Here is a 23,226-nt window from a genome sequence, read left to right on the forward strand (position 1 = left end):
AAAAATCCATAGATAAGCCGCACCGTTATATAAGCCGCAGGGGCCAAAAAAGGCCAAAAAACGGGAAAAAAGGTGCGGCTTATAGTCCGGAATTTACGGTACATCGATTCGATAAATTATCGGCAGATACTGTATGTGTCATTTTACGTTATTTATTATTCCGATAAATAGACAGGGATGCAAACTCAGAGAGTGAAAAGGGTGACAGTTAAGAGTGCAAACAGAAAACCATCAAAATTAGTCACTTAAGTGCCCTATTTTGGGGTCAAAAAGGTGACTGTCACTTTAAGGCAAGGGTGCCCAAACTTGTTTAGGAGGAGAGCTACCGTAAATTCCGGACTATAAGCCGCGGCTTTTTTCCCGTTTTTTGGCCTTTTTTGCCCCCTGCGGCTTATATAACGGTGCGGCTTATCTATGGATTTTTCCAGCAAACGGCCACTCGGGAACCTCCAAAATCTATGGATGTTGGTATGAGGCAGAACGAGAGCAAGACAGACATTATGAGAGCGAGACCCTGATTGGATGATGTTGCAAAAAATGTGCCTCGCGACCTGATTGGAGCACTGTGCCACTACTCTCTCTCAGCCACTACGGTAAAACACCCTCCCTCCTCCCTCGCTCCGGGGGGAAAAAGGCAGCGATTGAGCCTGAAAGACAGTCTGAATGAAATTGAATGTAACATTCCCAATTCTATGTATTACATTCTAAAAAACTAACAGCAACATTTTGGAAGGCTAAGCCACACAACTAGCTCGTTGTAATCTAACATCATGCTTCAAAAGATGGAGAACTGGCTGTGTTACGACGATGGCGGCGATTGAGCCTGAAAGCCATGTCTGAGACAGTAGCGAGACAGGAACAACAACAGCAGCAGCAGCAAAGGATCATGCACAAACCCGAGACGAAAGGGACTGTCCGTCAGGGCGCGGACGACTGTGTCAGCAACTCCCTCCCGACTACCAGGAGAAAATTACAAACTTCGGCGAATTCACACAAAGAAAGATCATGGAATATTCCATCGGACCGGAGCAGATCATAAATATGGATGAAGTGCCTTTGACGTTCGACCTGCCTCTCACTAGGACTGTTAACAAGAAAGGTGAATCGTCCATCACGTTGAGAACCACAGGTCACGAGAGAACGAATTTCACTTGTGTTCTTGGCTGCACAGCATCTGGAGTAAAGCTCCCGCCGATGGTGATTTTTAAGCATCTCACAATGTGTGATTTTGTCTGGGGATTAGTGACCTGACTTTTGTTTTGTTGAAATGTTAATAAATGGGAGCTTCCCCAAACAGCCATCTCTTTCCCGACAATCCCCTCTGTGCACGAAGCCTTACATATGGTAATTAAACATCAAAACACCCGCGGCTTATAGACCGGTGCGGCTTATATATGTAAAAAACAGTCAACTCTGCAGGTGCGGCTTATACACCGGTGCGCCTTATAGTCCGGAATTTACGGTACTTACAAAAAATAAAACTCGTTGCGAGCTACTTCTTTTCACCTTGTCCCTCCCAAGTACATATTTAGTGCATTTGAACAGTACTAGGCATCTCGCTCACTCGATTCTTACGCCGGGATTCCACTGGTTGCATTTGCGTTGCGTTGCGGCTGTGCTCCGGTTTTGCTCCGTGCTCCGCCAACACTAACCGGCTGCGTGCAGAGTACGTCACGGCTCCACTCCGCCAGACAGCTAGAGTGACGAGACCGACAAGTTCTCACGGTGAAATCTCGCGAGACACTTTGTATGTGGGATAAATACAAAAACAAACAGGCAGAAGATCATTGTTCCCAACTGGAGAAGCAGAGGAGGGGTTACAAGGACAACACCATGCTTGGTGTTGTCCTTGTAACCCCTCCTCTGCTTCTGGAAGGATGTGTCGTGTCATATATTATTTTGTGGTTTTCCACTTCAATGATGAACTTTTCCTCATACATGTTTGTCCTCTGGCTTGATATTGAATGCTGTAAGCACCTCTGCCCTGTTGACTCCATGCCTGGCTCCGCCCAACTTGCTGCAGCTTTGCTCCGACATCCGTGGAAAATAGAAGCCTTGCGTATCTGCTTCAGAGAGCTCCGGATCGTCGGAGCTGGGACGGAGTAGACGCGCAACGCAGCGGACTAGATGGGAGTTGACACAATCCGCAAAACACAAACCATGGAGCAACACCACCTGCGATATTGGGATTTCTGGTTTTACTTTTGTGTTACTATCAAATAATTATTTAACAAGAATGTGCCCAATATGAGCAGCAGATGAGGCAGCAAGCTGTTGAACATTTCATTCTGCAGATGAGAGTAGCCTACGTGCCGAAGGAGATAGGCAAGCTGGCCAGCTGTTGAGAAATGTGATGTTGTTATGACGACGTACAACGCGGCGCGCAGGTACTGTACACGTGTGCACGCCGCAGTGTTTGTTTTGCTCCCTTCTACCGTCTTCTACTCATGATGCACTGCATGAGTGCATGAGATGCACTGGCGCTCTTGTGTTTAGTCCGTTTTGCTTTCACACAACAAATGAAGCTCGCCAGGGTTCACTTGGAAGCGAACCGAGACCCACGTTTTCAAGCGAACCAGGGTTTGTTTGTTTGTTCCGCCACAGAGTTCGTTTGCGCTTTCACACCATCCCAAACGAACCGCACTATCCGAGGAAACGAACTCTGGCGCGGTTAAAGCGGACCAAACAGCTTATATGTGAAAGCGACCTACCACCCACATTCATTCACTTTATACCCCTAGAGCTGGTTCAAACCACATAACAACCATCATGCTTTACTCGAAATTAAATGTCCAGGGTTTGTCTTTACAGACGAGCTGAACCGAAAAATGACTTTTTTATTTATTTATTTTGGTTCACATATCTGGGTATTCAGTGCACCTATTTAATAATGTATGCAAAAACAATTCACAAAATCTTTTTTTAGTTTTTCACTTTTTCACATCAAAAGTTCATTTTTCAGGATTCCATTAATAACTGTAATCTACAGTATGGTGACGTCAGCTAGTACTATCAAATTTCTACCCCATTTCAACCAATCATCTCACGACATGGCTGTCAATCAATCTTCATTTTGAGAATTTTCTCCTCGAAATGCAGAAAAAAGCCGCCTAGTTTCTGTAACCTGACAGAATTTCTAGCCGATAAACTAACTAATAACTTGGCCAATAACGTTAAGCTAAGTAAGGCTAAAGTTAATGCTTGTTGTGTTGACAGCACAGGATACCCTTTAAGGCAGGGGCGGGCAATTATTTTTCATGTCCTCGCTACCAGAGGGCCAGATTTTGCTGAGGGCTGGGGGGGCGAACGGGGCCAGCGTGAAAAATTTTGGGCATTTGAAGCCAGGTTTAGAGGAATAACTCATTTTAAATTAACAGTTGTGATGTCATTATTCAGTCTTAACCACCAATATGGGATCCTTTTCTCACTCACTCCTATGTCACCACCTGCTCTCCCTGCAGGGCTTGAAATTAACTTTTTTGACCACCTGCCAATATGGCTGCTAGATTTTAAAGTTACCAGCCAATTAGAATTTCCACTAGCCAAAATGATTTTCTTGAAATAAACCAAAATATGAGTGGGTTAATTTTAAAGCAGCTACGAGCAACTTTTTCGATTGTTATTAAACAGTATAAATTTAATATCAATGCATCACATCTTACCTCTAATAGTCGACGAGACCAAAGCCGTGTGTATCTGAGATTGCTCCCTTAGGTGATTATTAAGTCTATAGTCTGTCTAAACTCGCGCCAACAGGGGGCTCTCTAGAGCGACCGGACCGGGTAACCCGGAAGTGAACCGCGGAAGTGAAACCAGGAAGTGAAACGCAGCTGCCTTTTTATGCCGTTTGCGCTGCCTAGCAACATAACATAAACAATGTGAACGCCACGCATACTCGCGGGAACATCTCTCGTTATATTCTAACAGGTTTTTTGGAAGTTATTTTGTGGTTATGGCCGAAGTGGCTGCTGCAAACCGTTTCATTTCAATTCCTGATCTGCCCTGGCTACAGACATACTAACACTGGCCGATTCACTCGGGGTTCAAGCGAGACTACTCTGCGTTGGTATCGTCGACTATTAGAGGTAAGATGTGATGCATTGATATTAAATTTATACTGTTTAATAACAATCGAAAAAGTTGCTCGTAGCTGCTTTAAGCAAAAGTATCAGTAAGTGGCCCGGGATTCTCAAAGCCTGTGTTGAGGGTCACAGGAGCAAAAATGCACTCTTGAAGCTAAACAAATCCAAAACCAACTACGGTAGTTAATAATTTAAATTTCTACTTCAGTGTAGAACAGTCATTTCTTACACATGAGATTACTTTTAGCCTTTTAGTCATAAAGATTATTGAAAGATATTCCATATTCCAGACTGAAATGTTATAACAGAAGTGGAGTATTGGCCAGAATGACATGAACATTTGGACACTTATTCAGTGGGTATCTTGCATGTTGCGTTCAGGTGCACTGTAGTAAAAAAAAGAAAAAGAAAAAAGAAAAGAAAATGCAATTCCAGCACGGGCCACACAGGGGGCTGCTCGCGGCCGCATGCAGCCGCCAGTTGCCCTGGTCTGCTTTAAGGGATAACAGTCTACTTAAGCAATATAGCATGAGAGCAAGTGTGTTGTGGCTGTTATCCCACTCGGCCTGCGGCCTCGTGGGATAACAGCTTATCAGCGGGATATATGCCACAGCACCACGCAGCTCGAGTGCTATATTGCTTTTATAAAACGGTTTCCAAGTATAATAATATAATAATAATAATACTATAAGTCCGACTGGCATGGTATTCTGATAGAGTCAGTTGAAACACTACTCTAAGGCGGGACCGCAAGAACGTACGGGTGATTTGATTGGATCGTTCTGGAGACTGAAGTTGACATTGGCCAATCCTGGCGCTTGCTGAGAAGCTGAGAGCTTTCTGGAAAGCCGACAGGCAGCTCGAGCGCAGCGCTGCATTCTCAGCGCTTGCTGAGAAGCTGAGTGCTTTCTGCAAAGCCCGACACCAACTAACGTTACGGGGTTAAATGCGGGGTTAACAGCCTTTTTTTGCAAAGAAGACATTAGCCCGCATTTATTCTTGTACAAAACATAATTTTCTGCGAAGTATTAGTAAAGTTATAAGCGAAGATCGATTCACAAGGATCTGACAGCTGTCCCAGCCATTTGTTTTTTTTGAGGTAACCAAAGGCTTTTAGTAAGAGAGTTGCCATGGCAACCAATAACCCATGGCTATGGGTTATTGGAGTGGGTTATTGGATTTATACAATGGCTGTGAACCAATCAGATTGCTTGATTTGAGAGAGCCGTTTTATAATATGCCTTATGTCATTGGTTTTTATCTACAGACTAAGCAGCCACAGGCTTTCGCATCTATAAAGGCCTTTGCTTATTTCTTGTATTGAGTGATACACTTTAGTAGACAAAATAAATGAACATTTCAGAGGTGTTCTACTGTATGTTTGCGTTAACAATCAGTCCCTCCAGGATTTCGCAGAGTTTTTTGTGATTATTGCGATCATAAATGCTTGATTTTGCAGCGGCTTTTCTCAAAATTTGATTACATTTTATGTTCTATCATCAGCAAAAACAGGTTTATTGATATCATTTTCCGTTATTTAGTTATCAGCCGGAGAAGATAGCTTGATTTAACCAAAAGCAGCCGTTTTTTTCTAGAAGCTGAGATAATGAGCCTTTTGTGAAATTAAACATTTCATGCACATCACTGACTGAAGCTAATATTTTCTGATGTAGTCACACCTCAAAAATAATTTCCTTCAATAGAACAGCGAAAACCAAGGAATTTTGTTTGGCAAAACAATATTTTTTAGCTGCAACCAGCAGCGCTGGCCCCTGCGTGCGCTGCTGGTTGCAGCTTCTTGCTGGTCTTGATTTACTGCTGGTGGTGGGCATCAGATATTCTAGCTTGCGTTTGCCAATCCTGTCCTGCTGTCTGGGTCAGTGTTGTGTGCTGCTCTGCGTGCCCCCCCCCCTCCCCTCAACTGCACACTCCTCCTCCGTATGGGAGTGTCTCTGGGGCTTTTTGCTGCGTTAAATAGCCCCATGTGATTTCCACTGTAACTGCTGTCAATTGTTGTGCTGAAATGTGTTTGCTGTTTGATGATTTGTTGTTTTTTATGCTTCTACTGGCTGCTTCACAAATTGCCCCTCGGGGATAATAAAGACTACCTTGAACCTTGCTGGGGTTAAAACTCCCTATGGTGCATCCCTAATTTTAATTATTGACTGTCAGCCTAATGTAATTTAATTTTGTTGGACCATTCTTATTGAACATAAGTGTCTTTCTTGAAGATGGCCTTGGCAGAAGACATATATTCAGTAATATAGACTCAGAAAGGCCTAGAGACCTTCAGAGATTTCAAGTGTAATGCAATAAATGAAGACATTTTTGGAGCAGTCGAGCCTCAACGCTTTCAATGGCACAACTCTTCCTACAAACAGGGGATAAGGAGGCAATCCATCCAATCAAACAGGGTTAGGATAAGGAGGAAATTGATCCAATCAATGGAGGTGTCTCACCTCTGGGTCGCCAGTTCCCGTCCCTGCCCCCCGGTGGGAAGGGATTGAAACTCATATCCATCAGAGGGCCATCTTGGTGCCTAATCAGATCTGGTCTCATCCCCGAGCCTAATGGGGGAGAAAACAAACCAATCACAACTCTTGCCTCCATACACTCCCGCCTCCCGACTGAAGGCTTATCCCAGTCGAGGAGCACAGGGCACCAGCCAGTAAGTAAGAGCAGATATGTGAAAAAGGCAAGATGAAGGACAAGAGAGGGAAAGAAAGGAAAGGAGAAAAGCTGGCGGCTTGATTTAGATCCTCCTCTATTAAGATTTGAAAGGTGTTTACGGCTGGCAGTTTGTGAAATTCAGCCTTGAGCAAACTGCTTGTCAAAGAGTGGTGTTGGAAGATAGAGAACAAAGAGATGGGGAAGAGAGACACGGATACAGCCTGGAGATGGGGAAGGTGACAGACCCCTCTCTAAAAACACAGACTATAACAGACTAGCCTTCAATCCATGCAGTGGGTGAGTAGAAGCACCGTGCTTACGGACCAGCACAGACAGGCAGAAAGCAGAGTTTAAAGTGATATCTGCGCATTTTGAATTAATCTAATTTTTCATTTACAAGGCACTTGTTTCATTGTGGTGATAATGTCATGTCATGTTTAAAAACTAACTTTCATCACATGGGTAACAAGACCCTGAAAAAATAAAAACCGACAATTCAAATAAATCAAGGCTTCTCATTAACAGAGTTTAACCAGGTCTGGGCCTATAGGTTAATGCATGGCACAACCACAGCTTTGTTTCACACTACACAGATAATGGATCACCAAACTCTTATCTAGGGATGGGCGGGAGTACTCGGGTACTCGTTCATAACGTCAGTACTTGAGTAATGTTTCTGCTGTTCGGGTACTCACCCCACCCTTCACCCCTTTAAAAATGGTACGCACGCATCGCCATGTGGATCCGGCTATACAGGCAGCATGGCTGTGTTTCAGACAGGCATAACTGCACGGGCGTCAAATCAGCCAGAATGTAAAAGTATGTCATCTAGCTTTAGGGCTTTCAAAATAAAACCCGTATTGTAACATTGGCATTAATATTAATTTTGAGTAATGCTTTACAGTGAAATAAACAAATAAAGGCCGCCTGCTTTATTTCACTGCGTTTCCTATTAGGTCCAGCACCTGCCTTTTAAACTGGTTGGGATGTGCGTATCTTTTTTCACTGTTATGGAGTAATGCTTTACAGCCACAGTTTCACATCAACACATACAAATCTCAACATGTATTTTGATACAGGGGGGGCTGCTTTGTTCGTTGAAATACCTTTTTCTCATCCAACGTGCATCAATAAGCTATTTACTTTTGTTTAAGTAATATTATTTTGAAAGTTTTAAGAAGTTTCCCATCTCATCACGAAAATTGACCGGTGGAGATGCGCTTCCGTTAACGACACGAGACAGATGCACGCTTCTCCACAACGCACCCCCGATAAAACTCATTGAAAACATGGCACTAGTTTACTGACTACACTGTCGTCGTCCCATAACGTTAGCCACAAGAAATGTGGAGAACGAGCCCCTCCTTCTTTTAAACACTGGATCAGAGATACATTAAAATTTTTGAAACTAGAAAAGATTAGATTTGCTGTACGAGGGCCTAAGTATAATTTCGATAGCATATGGCAACCCTTTATTAAATATATTATTGACCAACTGTGAGAGAGCAGTGTTTAATTGCAGCAGAGAAGTGGGTTACTGTGAGCCAAATAACTGTACGCACAGTCGCACACACATCTGTCCATTATTGTTATTGTTGTAGTTGTTTTTATTTTGTAGTTGTTTTTGGTGTTGGTGTTGTTTTTTTTTTTTTTTTTTTCAGTCCCCATGGGGTGGGTGGGGGGAGAAAAAAGAAAAAGAGTTTTCATACACTTTTGTATTTCGTGACATCCATGTTTTGGTGAAAACAGAAATAAAGTGATTAAAAAAAAAAAAATGTGGAGAACGAATCACTTTATTGCTTCATGGCGATCACTATTTAGCTGCAGCTAACGTTATGGTCACTGGTCAGTTTTCACTTTTTGGCAGAACCCCGGACCTTGTAATCCACATTACTGTAACAGTAATCATAAAGCAGAATGGATTATACCGGACATGTAGGCCTATTGGAAATGAGCCTTCTTCGCTTGTTCACAAGTCTGCTTGGACCATAGACTGTAAATATAAGGCTCGGACGAAGCGCTAACCAATACCATCCAACCACCGGATATCTGAGGTAGGGACAACAGCTGCAGCTAACGACACCTAATTGTCCCTCTCCTCACAAAAAGTGCTACAGGTAGTGCTTTTTCGATGCAAAAATGCAAATGTTATGTGTGTGTGTGAACACACAGCAGATTACCCCTGCTCCGTCATTACCATAGTAATGGATATTCTAAATTAACTGCTTAACATAGCCAAACTTGGGTTAAGCGTGTGTTTCTACTTTATGATCACTGTTACACCAACGTAAATCCACGGATTACAAGGTCCGGTGTTCTGCCAAAAAGTGAAAACTGACCACTGACCAGTGTGATTAACGTTACAGCTGCAGCTCCAGCCACCATTTTTGGGATGAGCTGGAAAACGTCCTGTTAAAACTTTCAAAATAATGTTACTTAAACAAACTTATAGAAAACAAACTTATATAGCTTATTGATGCACGTTGGATGAGAAAATGGTATTTCAACAAATATCCAAATACTTGTTGTGATGTTATATGGCGTGAAACTCTGGCTGTAAAGCATTACTCAAAATAAATAAGGTTACGTTACAATAAGCGTTTCATTTTTGAAAACAAAGCGGATGGCGTACTTCTACATTCTGGCTGACTTGACGCCCGTGCAGTTCATGCTGCCAGATCCACATAATGGTGCATGCGTAGATTTAGAGCATTTTTAAAGGGGTGGGGAGTGGGGCGAGTACCCGAACAGCAGAAACGTTACTCTAGTACTGACGTTATGAACGAGTACTCGCCCATCCCTAGTTTGGTCATCATAATGGATTATTGGAACATGACAAGCAGTCATCCCCTCTTCCTCACGGCATCTTGCTACCGCGACACCCCTAATTTCAAGTCATAAAAGTGATTCACGTTCGTGAAGATCATCCTGCTGAACACAAATTACCACTCCCATAAACTTTTGTTAACCAGACCTTATTTTATGCATTTAAGTGAACTAGCCATTCTAAAACCCCATTAACTTTTCCCTACAATACAGTCATTGACTATATTGACCTGCTTACTTTACTGAAGCTTTTCCATTGCCAGGCAACATTGAACTAATGAATGGTTGAAATCTTCATATGAAAAACTGAAAGACTCCCTTTCAATTTAATCACTGAGGGAGCTGGACTTCAAACACATTTTGAAAACTGACAGACATCCACAGTTTAATTTGTGTCTTTTTTACTTTTAATACAAATGTTTAAAGAAAATTGTTCTGATTTTTCTTTGATCCTTATTTTTTGGATTGTCATAGTTTTTAATTCAGGTATTTCAACTGACAGAACTGAAAGTGACATAGCCCACGAGTGACTGGCACACACGGTTGTTGAAAACTAACCAGGGAAGTGTGGTGGTGGGCCTCCAGGACCAATAGGACCAGGGAAGCGGTCTCCTGGTGGGCCGGGCGGCCCGGGGAACCTGCCTCTGCCTCGACCGCCCATGGGGAATCCCCCCCGGCCAATACCGGGTGGGCCGGCCTTGCCCTCCCCGGACATCTGGCCCGACTGGGTGCCTGTGCAAACAACAAGGAGAAACCAACTTATTCCCATTTAGCTCCTTAAGACATTTAGTTGACACTCATAGACATTGCTTGCCCAAGTTTGGCCCAAAGAATTTTGGGTGTGTTATACTGTATGTCCATATACAGGAGGATCCGCACAGCAAAAGAGCGCCCGGCTTCTGAAGCACTCTTGAGGAAGAGCCGGTGCTCGAAACGTCACGCAAATATAAAAACTTCAAAAGGGACCTCTTGTGGTGTGCGGATCCTCCTTTCCATCTCTTAAAAGGAGATTTTTTTTTTTTTACCAAGCATTCCATCGACATCTCTATTGTGTATTATGTGAGTGACTGACTATACATCTGTGTGTGTGTGTGTGTGTGTGTGTGTGTGTGTGTGTGTGTGTGTGTGTGAGATCTGTGCAAATCGTGCCTCCATTTGTGCGAGTTAATCTTGGACCAGCTCAGTAATGTGCGTGCGCACTATGACTCTACTTACTTTTACGGGACTGCATCTCGAACTGGCTGAGGGACTGTTTGTTGCACGGTGTGACGATGGGATTCTGACCATGGAGCTCCCTCTTCGACAGCAGCTCCATCAGCTTCCTGGATGACCCCTCTGAGCCCACACACACCAGGGCAAACCTGCAACACACACACACAGTGAGAGCTATTCATCAGGATTCCTACACTTTATCCATTTCAAAATTGTATCATGATGATCTATGGGCAATGTGCTGATGTCAACAAGATACGCTGACAGCAGGCTCGGCAATAATAGCCCACAATGATCTTAAAATAAACACTACTAACATGTCTTTCCTGTCGAGTGTGACAGACACAGGATACAAGGATAACAGACTGACTGGTCTGGGTGCAGTGGCACACCTAGAAATTCAATTCTTCTTCACAACAACAAATATCTCAGGATGTGAAAGGACAATGGGTCTAAAATTACATAGTGTAGTGATGATGAGTATCAGGGCCAAACACGAAACCTGAGAAAAGGCAATTCTGACACCCGCACACAGACATAGCTCACCCTTTCGACTGGCCATTGGCTCTGTTCTCAAAGAACTTAATCTCTATCACGTCTGTGATGCCTATCGACCGGATGGCTTCTGTCAGGTCCTCATCTGTCGTCCACTGCAAAAGAGAAAATTACATCATCACCAGTCACCACTGCCATCACCATTGTTATGTCAAACATCACAGGGTATATCGCTGCTGTCGTTCCAGGACCTCGAATCTCCAAAACAGAAACTTTTCAGGAAGTAAAAAAAACCTGTTTGCTCTTAAACTACTGAACCAAATGTCGTCAAAGTTGGCACATGTCTTAATTATAGTTAGTTTCCCGCTGAATGTGTCATTACTTTATAAATATCTGACCTGGATAAGCTCAAATGATGTTGTTTATATTATCAGTCCGACTTGGAAGCGCTTTCTCATGGCCAGTCAAGCGGGAGGCAGCCGCATCCTCATGCACGAGCCCCCAAGCTCCAGGCCGCGGGCGCACGCGCAGGAGCAGCAGGATTGCCCCTCGCCTCTCATGGCCGATTTGGGGCTTTCGCATGGGGTGAGAAATAGTCTGACATAACGTAACGTTAACGTTACTTTATTCTCGTCAGAAAGCACTCCGATTTGCATGTTAAAACAAGTTTGCAGCCTAGGAATAACTGGAAAACATTTGATTGATATATTAACGTCAGAGGAAGCCAGGATGAGTCAAAACGATATGAGAAATACACAGCGCGTCTGCCGTGTGTCTTTTCCGGGTTTAGTGTCCTGCGTGGGGGGGTACACACGGAGGCAGGGGGGGGATTTCGAGGTTTGACTGACAGATTGAGGGCGAATGGCGTTACGAGATTTACTCACAAGCTCGTTTTAATGCTTTTCCATTGGTTGCATTTGTTAAAAACCACACAGAGACGTGAAGGGTGACCAATGGCATTGATTCATGACAAAAAGTAAGAAAGTGAAAAAAGTGACATTCGAGGTCCTGGCCCGACACCGACGATATGCAGGGATGCTGAATTAAATTCAATACCTTTTAACCCATTGATACCTAAGCGCGTTCTCTAGAGCGGCACTCTAAACCTACTGCACGTTTGTAAACACCCCCTGTAAACCTGACGTTTTGTGCTCAAGTTGACAGAGCGGTCGGAGTTCACTAAAGCCTTCATATCTCAGGCTCTATAGCACGTAGAAACATAAAATAAGAATAATTTGAGAGCTTAACCCTTTGGCTTTTCGTATTATATTTGCCCTAATGTTCATTAAAACAATGTTTTATCTTTAACCCCCAAAAATAAAAATATTCTAATGCATTTTAAGAAATGTTAATAAAGATGACGGCAAATGTAACCCTTCCAAATAAAAAGGCACGGGTTTAAGCTCTCAAATGCTTTTTATTTCATGCTGATAGCTACTAGAGGCTGAGGAAATAGGTTCTGTTGAACCCTTGACAATTACTGCAGCAAGAGTAACGTGTAGCGATCTCCGTTTTGCAGTCGTCTTGAAATACAACGGCAAATTCCCCAAAATGTCACTCACCCAATGAGCCTTGGCTAGCGTGTCAACAGTCACATCATAATCTGTGTCTGGAATCTTCTTATTCATTGATGTCTTCAAAGTAAGTCATACTCCGTTCAGGTCATCACTTATTTTACTGTCTGAAACACGGCCATGCAGAATTGCCACCGTGCACCAGAAGAACGTGCAGGATTTCAACGTTCAGTAAAACCTTGAGGCTATTGCAGATTGGAACATGCATCATTAATTTCATCCTCTATAATAACTAGAGTTGTTTGGGGAATCGTCTGTCTGGATGGAATGCCGCTTCCTTGACTTGCAGTGTAGTTCAGCTTTGGAAAACTTTCCACACCGTCGAGGCAAAAAGAAAAAACTACAAAACCCACAATGCATTTCACCTCCGCCACATCTGTTTCAGCAAATCATGATGCATTTCATCGGTCACGTCTTGAAACAACGATATACACGTGACTACGCATGTAGGTTGTAGCCGGGATGAAAGGTAAGCCCGCCGTTTTCGGTGTTAAAGGGATATACACGCAAATGCTGCATCAGGTATCAATGGGTTTTTTTAAGACCTTTTTTAAGACTTTTTCAAGACCTCAACGCCACTTTCGTCACATCAACAATAGGCGTGTAAATCACAAGTGTCATCACGATACAATATTATATATTCTTTTGACAACAATACGATATTTTCAGATATCACAAAGTCTGTCACGATACGATATCAATTCAATTCAGGGGTCTGCGTCTGCGATCGATATGGGACAATATCATATACTCATTTAACACCATCAGCACAACAGCTACAAAATTGAATACCTCTCAAATAGCAATTAAGACGTTTTAATACTTTTTAAGAGTCTTAATTTTCCCTAAATTGATTTATCAACTTCTAATACTTTTCAAGACCCCGTGGATACCCTGCATCATCTTTACTACTGATAACAATGTTTGAATAAAAGTTCAGATTTTCCACCAAGTTGCAGATCGGTTTGTTAGTGAAGAATCCACCATGGCAGAAGAATAGCTTTCACACATGGCTGTCTTTAATGCCTTTCCCCCCCAAAGAAAAGCTGCTACCTCTTAGGATTTGGACACTGCAGTAAAATAGTTATTCTTTCCCAGAGTTACTAAGCAGACCGAATAGAAATCTCAGACCTACCCATGTGAGGTTTCCAATGTATAGGGCAATCCTTTTGCCTGTGTAAGTGTAGACAACGTTGGGCTGGCTACTCTTCCCTCCCTCTGTGCCGCCTGGTGCAGGCAGTGTATCTAGGTAGTCACGGTCCTCTGGAGCATCGCCGTTATTGGCTGACGGGGATATGACATCATCGTACAGGTCGATCTGATCATGGACTGGGTAGTCGGACTCCTGTTGGACATAATAAAGAGACCAATGTCAATAATGGCATCGTTACAAATGTGCTACGTAAATTACGGTAAGTGTATTGTTAGTATTCAATACACGCAATACACTGAATATAGATACAGAGAATATTATATTGCTTTGCCATTTAAACTTCAACATTGGAAATAGGCTAGCATGAATTGAATTTATGAGACTCAAGAAAGCTAATTTGTCCTGAATCCCCTGCTGGTCAGCTTTCACATTAAAAATGTTTTACATGGGATAACTAGTGGTCACACAGAAATAGCATTCCACTTCAGTGTTTGGGTACGTTAACTATTGGCTCATTTCCATCATATGGTACTGCATAATATGGCTCGTCTCAACTCGGCTTTACTCGTCTCGATCTGAAGTAGTCTCTGCTTCCACCGCAAGTAGTACTCGCTCAATCTGCCTTCCGCCCACATTAACTGGTCGTCATAGCAACGGCGCATATCGACCGTCCTCCCTACACGGAACTTTTTAAACTGGTTATGAAATACTGGTGGCTTTATATAACCTACCCAGGGCCTGAATTTTGGCGCAGGATTGCAGGATTCGCGCATATTCCCACATATTTTGTTTTTATAAAGGGGGAATAATCCCGCATTGGTTTTCACAAACCGATCTATGTTGATGCAGAACATTGCTTAATGCATTCAAACGACTGGCCGGACGCGTTACACGAGCCGCGGACCAAATTTCATGACAACAACGTGATAGCACGCTCGCTCTGTCCTCTCTCAACACTACCTCTGCTGATTTCTCGGTGGATAGACAGCTGCTTGCAAACGTAATAACGTTAATCCTCCCGATGCCGAGTGCCAATGATGTCAACGTTGTTGTTGATCCAGAGAACGAGAATGAGGTTAACGATCCGGAGACACACAGCACGCGTGCCATTTTAGCGCTTAATCCTGATCGCTTTCAGTCATGTGGAGCCTTGTTGAATGTTTCCTGATGACTGCTGATAAAAAAGCGAGCTTTCATTGACCACCCTGGACCATTTTGATTGTGAAAAACTTAGTGACTGTTGAGAGAGAGAGAGAAGGAGAGGAGAAAAAGAAACAGTGAGCTCAGCTGTTGCATTGAGAGGAAGATGCAGCTAGAGACTAGGGGTGGGAATCTCTAGATACTAGGGATGGGCATCGAATTTTCGAATAATCGTTGTTATTATCAAGGTCGACTTTTATTATTGAAATTCGAAATTCGAAAAAAAAAAAAAAAAAAATTTGAGTGAAATGTTGCATTGTCTCCCCTGATTCTAAGTATAGTCAAATCGCTTGGTTTGAGCAAGTACCGTAAAACAATTTTTATAAGCATTTTAAGCAAGGTTTATGGAAAAATGAATGGCGGATGAAATCCCATGAAGAGGGAGAGGGGGTGACTTTGGCACCCCTTTGGCACTCAGACCTGAGTCTACTAAATATTTAATGAACCACTCATGATTGTCAAAACTGTTTTTTATTTTCGAAAATGTCAATGTCATGTAACATGTTCTTTACTTCAGTGGTGCAATGCTTGTTTGAGCTAAAAATCCACAGCAGAAACTTTTTATATTAATTAATAAAGCCGTAGACTTAGAATCAGGGGAGACAATGCAACATTTCACTCACAAAAAAAATAAAAAATAAAAAATAATAATAATTTTTTTTACATTTTTATTTTTATTTTCGAATTTCGAATTACGGTAAATTCGAATTTGGCCAGTGAATTTCGAATAGTGTTTTTGCTAGAAATGCCCATCCCTACTAGATACCTCACGATTCGATTCCGATTCCGAGGGCTACGATTCAATTATCAAACGATTATCGATGCATCTCGAATCGATACATCACTTTCCCCTAGAGATGCACCGATTGCCATTTTCTTGGCCGATTCCGATTTCCGATTTTTGAATAGTCTGACTTGCCGATACCGATTTTGGCAGATTCCGATTTTCTTTATAAGAACAATAATAGATGGGTTATTTTTTGACGTTTTTTTTTTTTTTTTTTTTACTTTGCTTTAATAGAAAATTAACATTCATATCACATTTCTTATCATTTGCATGAGGTAGGTCGATCTCACTCACGATTTCACGATTTAAAACACGATTTCAGACGGACAAGCCCGTCTTTATTGTGACACGATTACACATCAACACATGCACGGAAGGCCACAAACACACACATGCTGATGGTGGCCGGTGAAATTTGTCCTCTGCATTTAACCCATCCTGGCTTGTCCTTTCCTCCGAGGGGCAGGCCAGGAGCAGTGGTCGCTTTTCTCGTACAGCGCCCGGGGACCAACTTCGGATGTTGTCGTCACTGTCGGGTGACGATGACGATCTGATCTTCTGCATGTTTTTAATGGGGGGGGGTTATATACGGAGGAACCCCCCTGGGGGAGCACGGGGAGAACATGCAAACTCCACACAGACAGAACGGCCCTTACGACGAGATACCCCACCTGGGCAGTGGGCACTGAAGATATGGGGGGGAACACAACCACAGTGCTCACAGTGTCCCAGGCGAGAATCGAACTCAGGGCCTTCTGACTGCGAGGCGACAGCTCTACCACTGAGCCACCGTGCCCCCAAAACATCTCAAAATAAAAGTGTTCCAGGTTACTGGAAAGAGCTTTTCTTTTTTGTGTAAATACAATGTATATCCCACAGCTATCATGCATTTACTTTTCCAAAAGAAAAAAGGTGCAACAGAACAGGGGCTCCAGATGGAAAGTAGCCTATGGCTAAATCTGTTACAAAGCATATCTTCCTCTTAGGCCTGGGCGATATGGCAATTTTTTTTTTAATCACGATATGTTTTCTTATATCGATCGATGTCGATATTTATCACGATATAAATTTATCAATAATACTAATTGCACATAAAAAGCACATGAAGAATTTTAGGGGCACAATTAAAATTCAATGCAGAGCGATATAGAATGTATAAGATACGACTCTATTAATCTCTGACGGTTACAATTAAGTTGAATTCAATTCAAAGTATTCTCATGAGAGAGGCTCAATGCAGCTCATTGGCTATTGTTGTCATTAAATGATAACCCTTTATTTAGTCATCTGTTTGTCCATACTATTCACTTATGGCTTGTTAATGTAACTTGATCCATTTGCATTTTCATCTTATTATATACGGTAATTGTTCTATGCTTGTTACTTGTTTTCCCTTATACCACTGGTCTTTGGTGTGCTTATTCTGTTGCAATGCAATGAACGTCTTGGTCCAAGGCTAGGTGTTGATTATGCAGCTATAGTTAGCTGCTGTTGGTTTGATAAAGGAAGCAAAGACTGTTTAAACCATAGATGTGTAATGTTATTCGGATAGCTGCTATAGATGGTCTAACAGATAGCATAACGTTAGCAAGATTGTCAAGTATGAAGATATTAACGTTAGCGCGTAAGCTAACGTTAGCGTTAGCTAACGCGATGTAGATGCTAATTTTATACCATTCATGACAGCCAGCTACCGCTACCCATAACCAGAACTACTGTCTGCTGCAGCTTTATCTCCCGTGTACAAATCCACGGCCTGACATATTTTAATTCCATCTGTTTATGTTACTCTTGCCGGGCCAGGCTCTAACTGGTTAGTAAGAGCAACTCAGCCAGCCGACTGCGAGGCTCTGAGCAGAAGGGATTCTTCCGCAAACGCGTGCATCACATGGTTTATTTTCCATTGATGCCATTGGTTCCACTCAGTGTTGCCTTCAAATACCCCCAAAAAACGACACGTTATTCACAATAAGCATTGCTGTGCTAAGCTGCGGTCATGTTTCTGAGGGGTTTTGAACGCAACACTGAATTTTTTTATCGAAATTACAGCTCATAAATTTATCATCGTTATCGTGGCCGTTTTTTTCGTGAAAATTTTCGACATCGTTTTATCGCCCAGCCCTACTTCCTCTATGGTGTTTAATCTTTTTTTTGTATATGTCCCTGCCAAATAAACTAATAAAATAAAATAAATAAACGTCAAAATGTTATCCATGGACAAGGAGTTTATAGCCTAATAGGTCTGGAGCCCAGAGACCTTCGAAGCCATGCCCACTCTACAGATGTGGATTTGGCTGTTATTGAGTACCGTAAATTCCGGACTATAAGCCGCACCTTTTTCCCCGTTTTTTGGGCTTTTTTGGCCCCTGCGGCTTATATAACGGTGCGGCTTATCTATGGATTTTTTCAAAAAAAAAAAAAAAATCTCTCTTTTTTAGCACTCTTTCTAACTATAAATCCTATATAACTATAATAAGTTTTAATTTCCTCTCTTGCCCTCTTTTCACCACACTGTATGACACTGTATGACACTGTGTGCACTGTAAAAAACAACACAGGTGGTGTTGTGTTATGTTGTTTTGTTGAAATGTTAATAAATGGGAGCTTCCTCAAACAGCCATCCCTTTCCCGACAATCCCCTCTGTGCATGAACCCTTACATATGGTAATTAAACATTAAAACACAATAAAAAAAAAAAAAAAAAAAAAAATACCATTAAAACACCCGCGGCTTATAGTCCGGTGCGGCTTATATAAGAAAAAAATAGTCAACTTTGCAGGTGCGGCTTATACACCGGTGCGGCTTATAGTCCGGAATTTACGGTAGTTAGATGAGGAAATGAGTTTGAGTTGACTCAAGAGTCCGTTTTTTTTAATCCGCCATTCGAAAGAAAAAAAAAATCTCGCACACTGCACACTGGTCCGATGCGTTTTATTATTATGTTCGTCGTTCTATTCGCAATACGAAACAAATAGTCCTCTCCTGTATCCACGTTACAACGTGACTGACAGATAGCAGCAGGCAGCGGTGATGTGGACTGCAGCTGGTCGGGGAAGAGGGGCGAGGTGACTACGGTGAGGTGAAGCGAGCCGCGCAGACTAGAGTGGACTCCAACCTACCCTGCCCCTCCGCGGATATTTTTGACTTGCATGTGTGACAAACTGCAAGCTTTGTATCGTCTTCACTGACGGTGAAATATGTCCACACCGACGAAGACATGCTGTGGCATGTGTGTGGCTGCTTTTGTTTTGGCTGCAATTCATTCGTCTCTGTCTCGCTGCTTGCTTTCGGGTGGGCGCACGTTGTCACGTGAAAATCAGCTCACAGAATCGGCTATTTAGAGTGACCGGCGCAGATCACCGGTCGAGGCCGATCCCGTGCCGATCGATCGGTGCATCCCTACTCCCCCCCCCCGCCCCCCCAATATTACATGATTTATTTTTTCTCACTGTGTGGCTAATTTTAAAATAAAGTGCATTTGCAATTGCATTCATTGTATTATGATCCATAATTAACAGTGATGCACGATATATCGGCAATCATATCGGTATTGGCCGATGTTGCAATGTTAATATCGGTTATCGGTATCAGCCAAAATGTTCACATTGAGAGGTAAATCTAATATTTATGGGCTTTTCCAAATGTTTTGTTAATAAAGAGATGCATTACTTTGTAAAATTCACTGTGTTTACATGTGTTTTTCAGTATGTACAAAATTTGATTATCATAGAAATGTGTTTTTATTAGGGCTGGGCGATAAAACGATAGCAATATATATCGCGATAGACACGTTAACAATACAATAAAAAAATGGCTTGATAAAGCTGTTCGATACTGACTGCATGAAAAAAACAAGAGTGCTTCACCTCCGTGCAGGGCCAGAAATTAGAGCCCGCCACCCGCCAATGGCGGGCATATTTTAGCTTTGGCGAGTGACATGAGAGGTCTGTCCGCCACATGCCGGGTAACAAAATAGTCATGTAAAATAATTAAAACTGAGGTGTGTTTTGGTCTTACGACAGTCGCCTTTATTGCAGCCCCCAATCTCTCCTTGCAAATGTGGACATGTCCAACATTACTTTGTGGAATGCGGGGCAGGCGACAGCTCATTCACTGAAGCGCCTAACGTTAAACAACCCTGAAACACACGTTACCAAACGTTTTTTGCTTGAGAAGGCTGGCAGCGCTAGGCTGTCATCAAAATAAAATGTCACCATGTCTGTAAATTACTGCTTGCATTCAGTATTTATGACATAATACAATTATTACCTGTGTCACAGTAAACACGATTCTGCCTGACCAATCAGTCGTCAGCAGTGTTTTTACGTCACCGTATGGTACCGGGTCCACAGTAGAAAGCTACAAAAAAGTGTGTCGAGCCGGGCAGAGCCGCGCCAAAACCAGCAGTGGAAATGGGCAATATGTTTGTGCTCACACGAAAAGTGTACCGCGCCCAGGAACGCACAAAGGATTCCCCACCACCATTTCAAGTGGACCTGGGAGGGAATGGGTTCTCTGTTCCATGCTTGGGTGCTGAACGCAACATTCACACTGATCAAACAAACCAGACCTGGGGTCTGTTTGGGGACAAATGTGCTCGGAAATGGTCCCTGGTTCCCAGTGTGATTCCGTGTATATTCATTTACTGTACAATGATATACAGGGACTGACTTGTTTTGGTGATATTGGTGGTGGCTTAAGGCCTAAACATGGTCGTCCGTCCGCCTCGAATTGGAGCCGTCTCGCCGTCTGCCAGCGCCAGCTAGCCCTACATGCTCGGACGCCACTACGCCCTCCCTCCCTCCCTCCTGTGGAAGCTCCGTGTGAAAATGGCGGAGATTGTGTGCCAGGCAGTCTGAATGAAATTGAATGTAACATTCCCAATTCTATGTATTAAATTCTAAAAAACGACCCTCAACATTTGGGAAGGCTAAGCCACACAACTAGTTCGTTATAATCTAACATCATGCTTTGAAAGGCGACTTTACGACGAAGAGCCAAGGCAACGGCCAATCACAACTCTCCTGCAGCTGACGTCACGCACGTATCGTCGCCGTGAAGTCACATTTTCGAGCAGCCCCCGTCAGTCGACGGCGGCCCCTCCCCGTAGGACGGCGCTCCACCCGCCGTCATACGGGGAGGGCGGGGCGAGGCTCCGACGGACGACCATGTTTAGGCCTTTAAGAGCTTCACAGACATGTAAACTCACATGGAAAAAGAACTACAGTATACAATGTTAAAACTCACAGCAAGCAACATACAAACAAAGGATTTGATCGTGGTTCCTTTAATGTTTACCTGCTAGGCCGGTTTTGGGGGGGGGGGGGGTAAAAGAAACTACAAGGGGTCAGTTGAACCTTGACTTATTGGCCCAACTTGGGGGGGGGGTCTCAACGTTGACCGGGGCTGAACAGAGACGATCTTTTCAGAAAGTAGGCCACAGCATACACAACCAAGCAGCCAAAAACAAAACAACTTCTCCATTTTAAACACTCGGTGGATGCTTGTATCCAGGGTGACTGATGAACAGGTTATAAGGGGGCGCAATCTATTGAGTTGGGGGGAGGGGGGGCACACGGGGTCAACAAACTACAGCATTCCATGGCTAGCTTAGGGCTTTCAGAGACGGAAATTACATTAAATTATATTAGTTACCTACTAATGTTACATAAAACTACAACCCTGAAAAAAATAAGAGTTGAAAAAAACGACCACACGGTGGAAGAAGGGGGTGTGTGGATAAAAACAAACCTTACGTCGAGTAAATGTGGCTAGCCTAAAAGTTAATAATTGACCTAATTTTATTTCCACGTCATAGCGTTAAATGTTTTATAGGCTTACAGTGTGGCAAAAATTCACATAGCTTCGTTTCCGAGTTAAGCTATTTACATGACAGGACAACACGAAGGACTTACCAAACACTGTTAGCCGCTAACGCTAACTGTTAGCAGCTAACTTAGCTAGCGCTACGTGCGTTCATTCAGCTTCCTAGCCCGCCAGTGGAGGCCATGCTGCGGCCTCGATATGTGGGGTTGCTAAACAATAAAAACAAAAATGTATCGTGCCAGCGCAAGGACGCTAACTGCTTTTGCATGTGCTATATCATATGTTACAATAGAAAAACCCTGTCTACAGTGTTGATAAGAGCGGGAATTGACGGTTTCAGGCTGTGAGTCCTAGCTGAGGCTGCAGGTTTGCAGCATGGTGAAAGGGGGCCTGCATGCGCGCTCGTCTGACCGGGTTAGCACTTCATTTCCACTCATAATAACAACCACAGATAACGTCAGTAAGTACAAAACACTACAAACATTCGAAGTTTAATGATTGGGGAATAAATACCTGGTTAAATTCCTCCTCTACATCGGCGTAGATATCGACCATATCGCCGTCCGCCATTTTCCTGTCCGCCGGGCGGTGCAGACAGCAGACTGGAGAAGACGGCAGTCGGACTAGAGTCAGAGCAACAACCACCAGTCACTAGACACAATGCTATGAGACAGAAAGAGACAACTAGCGCCCCTGCTGGCCGCTTTCACTGGGTAAACGGATATTGTATGGCAAGCGAGACTAGCATCAGACAAACATCATCCACCAGTGTAAACAAACATGAGTGCTCTTTTGACCCTGGTGGTCATGGTACTTGCTTGTTGATTAATAAAATCAGAGAGCTGCCACAACAAAAGGTCCCTTTTGTCACTGTGGCTGCACATTAATTTAAAAGGTACAATGATTCATGTTTATTTTCTGACAGCAAAGGTACAATGATGCATGTTTATTTTCTGACAGCTTTCCCAATTGTCCATTGGAATTTCATTAATAGCGGTGGAAAAGAGGTAGCCTACTCCACCATTAGTAGCCAATTCCAATCATATATAGGCTATCCATTACTTTTACTGAATAATAAAGAGTCACGAGACAAGACAGCATTGACAAATTGTTATTCAATTAAAGTATGAATGACAGAGGGATAACATTTATTCAACGTCAGTCAAAGGACATACAATGTTGACACATATTGTACAGAGTAAATCAAACAATGAGACAGATGAATAGAATTACTCCGATCTCAGTGAGACACAGGGTAACAGACACGCACGCACACACGCACGCACACAAACTCGGGCCATTTTTCATCCAAATTAGTTGAACTTGAATAGGTAGGCTATGTAAGATGTAAGATGATTCATAATTATGTGATTTCTGCATAGAAAAAGCTACAGGGACACA

General features: G+C 43.0%; 1 protein-coding gene across 2 annotated transcripts in view; it reads right to left on the minus strand.

The window, feature by feature from the left end:
* The window catches only part of cpsf6 (cleavage and polyadenylation specific factor 6), a 44,027-nt gene extending 21,579 nt beyond the window's left edge, over positions 1 to 22,448 (minus strand). For both annotated transcript variants that reach the window (XM_083653792.1, XM_083653791.1), the window contains exons 1-6: positions 22,339 to 22,448; positions 13,995 to 14,204; positions 11,337 to 11,440; positions 10,794 to 10,939; positions 10,137 to 10,310; positions 6,542 to 6,649 (exon numbers count right to left, since the gene is read on the minus strand). In XM_083653792.1, coding sequence (XP_083509918.1) covers positions 6,542 to 6,649; positions 10,137 to 10,310; positions 10,794 to 10,939; positions 11,337 to 11,440; positions 13,995 to 14,204; positions 22,339 to 22,395 — 799 coding nt within the window. In that variant the 5' untranslated portion in view covers positions 22,396 to 22,448. The remainder of the gene's footprint in view (positions 1 to 6,541; positions 6,650 to 10,136; positions 10,311 to 10,793; positions 10,940 to 11,336; positions 11,441 to 13,994; positions 14,205 to 22,338) is intronic.
* Between the last annotated feature and the right edge of the window lie 778 nt (positions 22,449 to 23,226).

Source organism: Poromitra crassiceps (assembly GCF_964638095.1).
Source record: "Poromitra crassiceps genome assembly, chromosome: 2".
NCBI lineage: Eukaryota > Metazoa > Chordata > Actinopteri > Beryciformes > Melamphaidae > Poromitra > Poromitra crassiceps.